Source organism: Athene cunicularia (genome assembly GCF_003259725.1).
Source record: "Athene cunicularia isolate RWA chromosome 15 unlocalized genomic scaffold, athCun1 chr15_part1, whole genome shotgun sequence".
Taxonomy (NCBI): domain Eukaryota; kingdom Metazoa; phylum Chordata; class Aves; order Strigiformes; family Strigidae; genus Athene; species Athene cunicularia.
In genome coordinates this window covers 5,903,575-5,913,638 of record NW_020799121.1, presented here as the reverse complement: position 1 = coordinate 5,913,638, position 10,064 = coordinate 5,903,575, and the positions used below count along the sequence as shown (strand labels likewise).

The following is a 10,064-nucleotide window of genomic DNA, read 5'->3' as shown; positions in this document are numbered from 1 at the left end:
GGACGGGTTACCCTCCGGTGAGCGGCGTCCCCGGGAGGTCAGCGCCGGGCGGGTGCGGAGGGGCGCCGGTGCCGTTCCCCTCCCGCCGAGGACGGGGTGCCGGAGGAGTCCAGCTCCGGGGTATCTGCGGCCCAGGGCCGGTCGCGGGCTCGAGGGTTAATTAGGGCTCAGCCGGTGGCGTCTCTGCCGCTTCTCTATACTTTTAAAAAGAGATGAGACCTGGCTGAGTCGTGGGGTGAAATGTCAGCTTCTTGTGCCGACTGACTGGATCCTGAGAGGACTGAGTTAGGGTAAAAAAATTAATTTTGAAGTGTGAAAGCTTGGGTAGAAAACTACATAACCCTATGGGTGGAAATGTGGCAGCATGACTAAGTTTTTCAGGTGCTTCTTACTTACCTGTTTTTTATGTGCGGGCCTTGGGTGCCAACAAAACAAGACACAAACTGCCATTTGATCGTGCCGGAAAGAGAAAAAACCCTGTTGCATCTCAGTTTGTATGTCACTTTCTAGTTCTGTTTTTGCTTCTTTTAGGGAGTTAATTTAGTGATGGAGTTTGTGTGGTAGCTGCTAGGGAGAGTGCTTTAAAATATTAACATGATTAACTTTGACAAAACGGTTGGTGTTTGCTGGTTGAAAACTATAGTTTTTTCTAGGTAAGTCACTCAGCTGGGGTTTTTTTTTGGGTGTTGAACTTGCCTGGAGCTTGGCAGAGTCCTCGTGTATCTCGGGCTGCTCTTGCCAAAGAGCATCTATAGCCAAAGCGTGAGGCTGCCTGGAGTGGCTTTGCAGGTTTGGAAACTGTCCTCCCATCGCTCTGTGCGACTGCTCCTGGGTGATACTCACTCCTTTGTAAACAGAAGAGTAAGAGCCATGGTGTAATTTGAAATCCCCTTGTTCTTTCTCTTCAAAATAACTTATGACCCAGACTAATAAAATATAGCAGTACTAGTGAACTGTGTTTAAGCAGCTTCCCAGTACAGCTGAAACGCAATTGGGTAAGTGTAGGCAGTCTTATTGAAATAACTAATTTAGATGTTGAAACTGCTCTGTGTGTGTCTTGTTTTGTTTTAGCTTGTTTTTTTGGCAGTGCAGTGTATATATTGGGTTTATGATATGCTCTTAAGTAGCCAAAAAAGAAAAAAAAAAGATACACCTAGTATTATTACAGCTAGAGGCTTTTACGTGGGAGAAGATACTATGTAAAACTGATTTCAAGCAACTTCCTTTATAGCTGGCACTAAGTGCTGCAGACAGCGGAATTGCTGGTTGAAAAGGTTTAGCAGGGATTCATAGATATCACTGTACTTTTACAGGGGTGTAGATTTGACCCTGAACTCTCTTGGTGTTGAGCATTGTAATCTCCTAGAAAATAGTATTTTCTATATTGCGTCAGAACATTTGTCACTCCAGTTTGATATCAAATCTCTGTCAACAGCTGATGCTTGATGGATGAAGACAAGTTTTGCACTGAGGTTTGCTTCTTTAGTGCAAATGGATTTATTTTTTTTCACTGCTGCTCTAATGTATCTACTTTAGAGATTTGACATGCTGTAGCCACATGGGCAGAAGCATCCTTCTTGTGAACAAACCCTAACTCTCATCTGCCTAGTTTATACACTACTGCCTTTGAAACCTGTATCGTTAGATTCCTCTATGGCAACTCCATATGCATTCCTTGTGTTCTGTTATTTGAAGCATATGTATTCCCAAACCTAAGGTGAAGTAGTCCGACTGGCTGTAGTGTTGCAGCTGGAATTCCTTGCTATACAAAGGATTTCTGATTTCCAGTTGAACACACTCATCCATCCTGTTTACTTGGAGGCTCCTGGGTGTGATGGTTGAGCTGTCCATGGTGGTGCCTCTCCTCAGAAGACAACCCATCACTTCAGGGTGGCCTCACATCTTGCCAGTGGTGTTTGCTTTTTAGTTTGCTTCATTTACTATCTGGGATCTGCTGTCTCAAACAGATCACCCGTTTAGTAGATTAAATAATGTATGGGTTGATCTTGAAGCAAATAGGGAAAATCTAACTCATGCAAGTACAGAGGATGTACGGAACCAAATTTGTCATTTTAATCAATGGTGAAGAAGTGTCCTTGATCCTTTTTTTGGGAAGTGCATGGATTTCCTGAGAAAGAGAAAAGTACTTGGACTTAGAATTTATTTTCCTAGTGGTGTTTGTTTTTCTTTTTACTTTAAACCTGTGTATTGTAGCAACTGTCTTACTGGTTTAGAAAGGATGCCTGCAGCTTGCTTAGCTTAAATCTGTACTTGGAGCTATCAAATGAGTGCTGCAGAGTGATGGGAGGTTTTATGTACTCTGAGATGAATGTGTAGTCCCTTCACAATTCAGTCCCTGCGAATCAGACACCTCTTTGTATTTCCGTGTTAATTTGACACTAGCTTTGTATCCATGTTCTTGCTGTGCTCTTCAGATAAATAAAACCTTCTTTTAAGCCTCCTCAACTGTAGTATCTTTTCAGACAAACTGAAAGGCAGTGGTTTTACATGGACCTATTTTTTTCCACATTGAGTGGGATGGGTTTTAGTAAATTAAGAGAGAAATTAATTTCCTTTTTTTCCCCCTAATCTTTTTTGTCTTAGTTACATGAGGCTGTTTTACGCTACTGCCATCACTAATAGTATCAGGTACATCCAACATGCTGTATCAGCACTAGCTGTGGAGACTTGGGTTCCTGAATGTACCACAGTCAGATTTTTCTGAGCCTATGGACTTGAATCGCTGCATGGATTTTTTTCTCCCAGTGTTTCCTTCTTTCTCTTTGTTTTGACCATAAACTGCTTGTTTTGACTAGTTGCCTGCTTTATAATGCATTGTTGAAAGAGGTTTTGATTTTTTTTTTTTTTTTTTTTTAAAGTGGGGCAGTTCTCCTTGAGTTGTGTAACTCATTATGTGTTTGGAAGCTGCTAATGTGAATTGAAGCTGAATGTCTCAGACTTTTCCAACTACAGGTGTGCAGTGAAGGACTAACTTAATATTTCCTTTGAACACTTACTGAATTGATTATATCTGTTGTTCAGACACCTGTTTTGGGTGATATTTACCACAGTAGGGTTTGGCTTAATAATATCTTTTTTGAGACAACTCAGAACATCTGCTTCAGGTTTTCTGACTAGCTGGCCAAGAGCTGTTGTCTTTATGTGAAGAAATATTTCAGTGGTGTGTGAACTGAGTCACAATAAACTGTACTGGTGCTAGCTTGGATTTAGACTGAGTTTCTGAACACTAGTGCATTTCTGCTGGTTGTTGAAAGAGCATGAGAGATGTAAATTGTTATGAAATCAGTTTTGTAGCACAGTTTGAGAATATGTAAGAAGTTTCTGTTAACATCCCATTGCACAGTCAAAAAACAAAGGTTTTGGTGTCTTTATGTAACATTGGAAACTTAAACAGTCTGGAATGATCAGGTTGACATACTTCAGAATAGTGTTTAGAGGATTAATTAAGATGATCATCATCAAAGGCAATAACATGTTTTCATATTTCTCTAACAAGATACTGCTGCTTGCTAATGGAAAACACTTAAACATGGTCAGGCTTTATATTGGATTTTGTAATAGTAGTTTAGTACAGAGCTTTGTGAATGTAGGTCATTGGGCTTTCTTATTAGAGCATTTGCCAGACAGCTAAAAGCCAATTGAGTTCTTGCGCTTGAGCTTTTTTTTTTTTCTCCACTTCAAAGCTAGCAAGAGGAAGTAATTTTATTACCCAAGTTCTGTTTTTTAAAATTTTGCACAACTTACCTGATCAGCAATGCTTAGAAAGACTTGCTAGCATGAGTGGTCTAAATATAAAGCTCCACAACTTTAAGCTAAAGTTTGAACTTTTCATACACCTTGGTGCTTGCTTGTATGCAGCTGGTGGTTATGCTCTTACCAGTGGGGTGTTGGTATCTTGACACAATACAGTGGACAAGTATGTTTAAATTGCTAGTTCTTTGTTTAGAAGTTGTAGGTCTTAGAGCTCCTCAAGGAGAAGTCTAAACAAACCCACAATCACATAATTTCATTGTGTGCTGTGACTGAATGTGTCTGGTTTTGGCTAGTTGAATTGTATCAGTTAATTCAGTTGGAGACCCAAATATATTGGTCATAAAATGTGACCTGGGCTCAGCACTCCTCTGCTCTGAAGCGAGTTTGTTGGTAGGCAAATCGAAGCCCTTATCTTGCTTTTTGTTCACACTGTACCTTAACGAGACCTGTGGTGAGTGATATTTATTTGGTTCTGTGTTGTTGCTAACTACAGCGCCTGTCTTTGTTTAGCTGAATTCCCAAGTGAAGGGTTCTAGGTATGAGGGGCAGAAGGGTTTTTATCATACCTGTTAGTTTTGGTGAAAGTAGGGCTGGTCTGTCTTGTTCCCCTCTCATTCCCTAACAATCTACTGGTTTTAGCTGTTGCATTTTGTTGTGTTTTTTCTTTTTTTTTCTTCTTCCTACTGTTACATATTATCGTGCTCTGTTGCTGGTGTTCCTGTGCTCTGCTGCTTGCTGTTGTTACTATCTGCAAAGTGAGCCTGATGGATTTGAAAAGACTTTCTTGCTGCTGCCATTAGTGTAGCAGAGAGACAAGGCAGAAGGTATCAGACCTTATTAGCAGATCTGAAACTTTTAAGACTGGTAATTCCTGATGTTAATTATAAGGCAAAATTTTTTGAGGTGCGAGTGTGTTTGCTACTAGTCGTGGCTACAAAGTAAAGGGGAAGAAAGGAGTTAGTAGGCAGAGGGCTGTTTGCATGCATTGCTCTGGTTCTGAGAAGTAATAAAGCAGAAAGGCAACTTGGGGGTTTGCAAACACGTGATTTCTGTGAGCCCATGGTAGGTTTGGGAATAGAGGAAGATTGAGCCACAACAGCAGAAGTGATGGAGGAGAGAGCACTGCTGTCTCTCTGTAGCAAGAGGCAGCAGCTGTGGAAGTGCTTCTCCTTTCTTAATAGTTAGGGGGAAAGCCACAGCTAGCTTGGAGAGGAGAATTTTAAAGTATGAAAGATGTAAAATCTCCCAGTGAATGTCAGAAAAGCAGCCAAGGCATCAATGAATTATTTTGTCCTCTGGAATTAGCTTTGCTAGGGCTGGTTTTGATGTTGAATTGTAATGCAAGACTAGTAACTACCTCTGTGGTCCATCTTTGAGTAATACCTGGGTCTTTTGGTGTTTTACGTGGTGGCTTCTTGCAGCTTTTATAAGGTGTCAATTCATCCTATGGAGTGCATGTAAAAAAACTTGTTTTGTGATTAGCAGAACTTCCTGTTGTGCTCATATGTGTTGCACCGTGCAGAGCCTGTGTACTCTGAATTGAACTTCTGGTACCTGAAGCATGGCCAGAGCAGAACCTGGAAACAGCTTGGTGGCATCACTGCTGCTGCCCATCAGGGGTTAACGTCGGTGCTTGAGTTTGTTTTGTATTTTAAAATGAAATCTGTGTGAGAGGTTCTTGCACTGATAGCCTGAACAAGGAAGTCCTTGAGATAGGGGGGGAAAAAAAACAGATCACAGCTAATGGCAGGCTTAATGAGAGGCTCAGCTGATCTTTGCCAGTGTGATCCCAAGGACTAAACTGTGATGGGAAAAGGCTTACTAATCTTTTGTTCTGTGTAGACTGATAGAAAGTTATGTCTAGAAGGGGTACAAAGAGATTGGGTTGTCAGTCTTCCTGTCCCTAAACAAAATCTGGTAAACCCAGGCAATTCCTGAGGGGTATTTGTCTAGCATTTTTTTAGTGATTTCCTGTGATAGAGACTCCAAACACCAGACTCTTTTGGTAAGTCTAGGGCTAGTTCTGTTGCTTGTTCTGCAGTTGTAACTTACTATTCCTGTCTAAATACAGTGTTGTGCATGTGACCCTCTTATGCTACAGTTTTAAGGCACAGATTGATGGTTTCCCAAGACCGTTTGGGTGATAGAACCTGCCAGTTTTTCAGCAGCAGTAAGTGTGGTGGGTGCCTGGCTGTGCCAGTTCCTGCCTGGCTTTCCATTCTGGAAGGGTTTATGTGAGCCTGCAAGGATCTTGAATGGTACATCTTTGCATTGTACTTCCAGCAGTGGTTTTGTAGAGAACCTATTGAGGAGAAATAACAGATCATTTGGTGAGGTCATTGGTTAGCTGTAACAGAACTCTAGCAGCTGGGTTGCTTGAAAACCTGAGTTCAGGATTAACCTTTAATCCACATTTCCCAAACTGTGAAATCCTCTGGCATCTTGTGGTTTCCTGTGAAACTTTCAATTTTGTCATTGTATTAAAGGGTCAGCTTGCTAATTCAAGGTTTGATGAACAGCATTTTAATGGTATTTGCTATATGAAACTCCTAAGGAAGTTGTTATTAGTGTCTGCTTACCATTTTGATTATTTAGAAATACAATTTTAAGTTTAATGGAAATTGATAGTTGCCTCATTAACTATAGCTAAACATAATAACATTCAACTTCTTAGTTAACTGAAATTAAAATTGGTTGATCTAGCCATTATATTTAGTTTTTATTCTGTTTACAGATTAGTGCTTGACAATTGTCAGCCAGCTCAGTGAGTAGAAATGTAGAATTAGTTTTTGTGGCTGCTCTTGGGACATTCCTTGCTCTTTTTGTCCTTCAATTTACTGATTTTTTCTTTGTCATATTTTTGTGTAACTTTTTTTTTCCTGTCTTCTCTTTCATATCCCTCCTCTGCTGTGCTTCCTCATACATCTCCCACTATGAGACTGGTTACTTGGGGTACCCAGTGAAATTATTTGGGAACCAAAGCTAGTAAAAAAGAAGAGATTAAGTGCCATTTCTGATAGAATGATGCTGAGTGTTCTGGGCTGACTGCAACTGTGTTTTCTTGAGGGAGTTTCAGGTGTCACTTTGGAATGCTGAAGCCTCCATCAGTTTGTGTTTTGACACACAAATCTGCATTGCAGAGTGGGCAATACCACTCAGCAGCTGGGGTTTGAAGTGGGTAAGCACAGTCCTCAGACCTGTATGGAGGGAGGTCAGCTCTAGCCTGGACTGTGGCTCTTCCAGCCCAGCTCTGCCCTCAGATCTCTGTGGGGAGATGGGGGGGGTGATACACGGGTAGGTGTCAAGCATCGCCTTTGCATGTGTGAGAATTCTGCATAAAACTGAGTTAGTGTTGTCTTTCGGTATCTGTATGTTCGTCTCTGCTAATACTTCTTTAGCAATTTAAATAAAAAGACTTCTTATGACTTACAAGTAACTGTTGTATTATACACTTTAAAAGACAACACATAATCCTGCTTCTGACACCTGCTTGTTTTGAGTTTGTCCCCCAGCTGCATTTTACTCTGTGTATGCTAAACCTCTAAAATGTTACGACTTTTTATAATCTAGGGATGGTCAAAACTGCATTTGTGTTTTATCTCTGAATTTGTGAAGTTATTTCTTATGCTTAAATTACTCTTTATTGATTTAAACATGTAAATGTACTCCTATTAATGAGATCTTGAAAAAAATCTTTATGAAAAATTTGGGATATTGCAGGAGTGAGATCCAACTGCGAAGACTCAGAAGCATCATCCCCCCTCAGTTCTGGTAGTAAGCAGAGTAGAGAGCAATGGTTCAAGGACACTATAGTATATGAGTGCTCATCTGTGTCTTTCTGAGCAATAATGGAATCGAATGTAATTTTTCTATTGGTGCGACAGCCAAAAAATGTCAAAGGTTGAGTTTTAAGGTATAGTACCTGACAAACGTGCATAATAGAAGCTGGTTGAAGAGCTGAAGAGTGCTGGCAGTACTTGAACTGTTAGAAGGTATGGGGAATGAGATGACTACTCTTAGAGGGTTAGGTGCCTTTTTGTAAATGTGTTGGACTTTTATTTGCTGACTTCTGATAGAACTGTTAAACTTAGAGGTTTGATATAAGAGATTTCTGTTCAGGTATTTGTTTTACTGTGGAAGAAGAAAGAGTTATCTCGTACAATGTGGACAAACGCAGCAGTGACTACATTGGCTGCATTCCTGCCATGTTTGGCTTCAGTTGAGCAGGGGAATGCTATTCAAAGCATGAGCCATTTGCTCCCCTGCATGACAGCCACTGCACCAGCTACTGTGCAAACGGTAAAACGGGTTTTCTGTATTCGGGGTCAGAATATTTTTGTGAATCGTTTTTTGCTTTAAAGTGTGGTGCTTGCTCATCAAGTCTTGTACTTTGAAGAAAAAAATGAAACAGGAACAAAAGCTTTTTTTAGTGTGACCTGCGTTTGAATAGTGCTCATGTGCAGGTTTTCTGTCTCCTTGAATTGTTAGATTCTTGTTTAAGCCGTGGTCTTGTTTAAGATCATGACCTTAGGGCCCTGTGGAGAGCTGCTTCTGTGTTCATTTGGTTTTGAAATTAAGAAATGGCATTAGTATTTGGATAGTAGAGTTGTTAAAAATAACTGATATCATAGGTAGGATTCTGCCACCTGTTTGACATTAAAGACTATTGCAGTTCCTCATGTTTTAATTGAGCAAGATATTCTAAATACATATTTGCCCTTAAATTGTATATTTTCATTAGATTTGCTTGGATTGCTCATGTGCTGAAAGTTTAAGGATGTGCTTAAATACTATTGAATCCTGTACTGGGGCAGCGGGGGGGAATCTTTTTGTTTTCCTGCGAAGTAGGAACATGTGTTGTCTTGTGGAAAGTAAATGGGCTTGCTAACTAATACTGCTGAAGTCTGGCAATTCCTACTTTCCATTTAATGGTGGCTACAAATTAGCCTTTATTGCTCTGACAGTTCTTGAATTGCTGTTATCGTGTTTCATCTGAATACTTTTCTTGTTGAAACCTGATCTAAAGAAACTACTAATAGAGTTCATGTAAATCTTTGGATTTAAATTTTCTTTCCTCTGCGTATACTCTGATCTCTATAGAGTATTTGTTGGTTTTAGATTTTTTTTTTTTACCCTTACAGTTTATTTAGTCAAAGGGAATGCAGCTTCTTTCCCTGATGATCCTTCTTAAGTGAAAACTGTTTTGCATAGGAACAAATAGGATGTGTACTTTTCTAATTCTGAGAATAGTTGGTTGGAAGAGAAGAACTATCTTACATGCTTAGGGTTTTTGGAGGGTAATCTTGGTAGGCAGCTACCAGGTACTAGTTTAAGATGTAGAAGTACTTTATAGATTACTTTTATTGGTATTTTCTTGTGATCACTTTTTAGAGGCTTTCCAACAAGTAGCTTGCGCAGAGACTGTCAGAAATAGAAAAAAAGAAACGTTCCTGGTATTCAAATAGTTTTGATTACCACACTGGTCCTTCTAGGGTTGCTGGCACTGCTGTGTAGTTCTGAATATCCCAGAAGTGACTCTGAAATGTACTGGAGATTGTATTGGGGAAGGACCGCTGGAGATGCCTCCTGGGAGGAAAGAGGTGCTTAAGGTAATGCTGAAAACTTTTGAAGGCAGATCTGAGAACCAGATGATATTTCCTTGTTCAGAATGACCCCAGCTTTGTGAGGAGCTGCAAATGAACAAGAAGAGTATGTGTACATTGATATGATGCTTTAGAGTACTTAGATGCGATGGAGTATGAGGATCTTGTTGTAAAAGCTATGTTTAGAAGAAGGTGAAGGTTTGAAGTGAGGATTGAGGGTGGAATCTGAAAGTAGCTAAGCTGAGGTACTTGGGTAGTTTCAGTATTTGTGGTGTATGTGAGATACTCTGTTTGTCCTGACCTGGATATATGGATTGTACAGGAGAAAGCACTGTTTGTGATGGTCCTTGCGTCTGAACAGAGTTGATGACTTGCTGAGTATTTCACTACTGATGTCATTCTTAACAGACTTTTCCTCTGTTGCTGCATTCGTTGGAGAATTAGTATGTTGTGTGCGTGACTGTTTTTAAATTCTGTGTGAGGAATAGTGCTATTTTCTTGGCACCCATGAGCATGTTTCATAAGCAGTGTGGTTTAATAAAACCTGGCCTCCAGTGGGCTTGTCTCCTATGTCGCAGTACTTCCTCTGCTTTAGTACCCTTGCCTGACGCCACTGATATAATAAGGCTGTGTCTTTCCCATGTCCCCTCTGTCCGTTCACAATATGTCCTCTGACATGAGGAAACT

General features: G+C 40.3%; 1 protein-coding gene across 1 annotated transcript in view; it reads left to right on the top strand.

The window, feature by feature from the left end:
• DGCR2 (DiGeorge syndrome critical region gene 2) overlaps positions 1–10,064 on the top strand; it is a 55,806-nt gene that overhangs the window by 6,414 nt on the left and 39,328 nt on the right. The window contains exon 3 of the mRNA XM_026859944.1: positions 8,002–8,073. Coding sequence (XP_026715745.1) covers positions 8,002–8,073 — 72 coding nt within the window. The remainder of the gene's footprint in view (positions 1–8,001; positions 8,074–10,064) is intronic.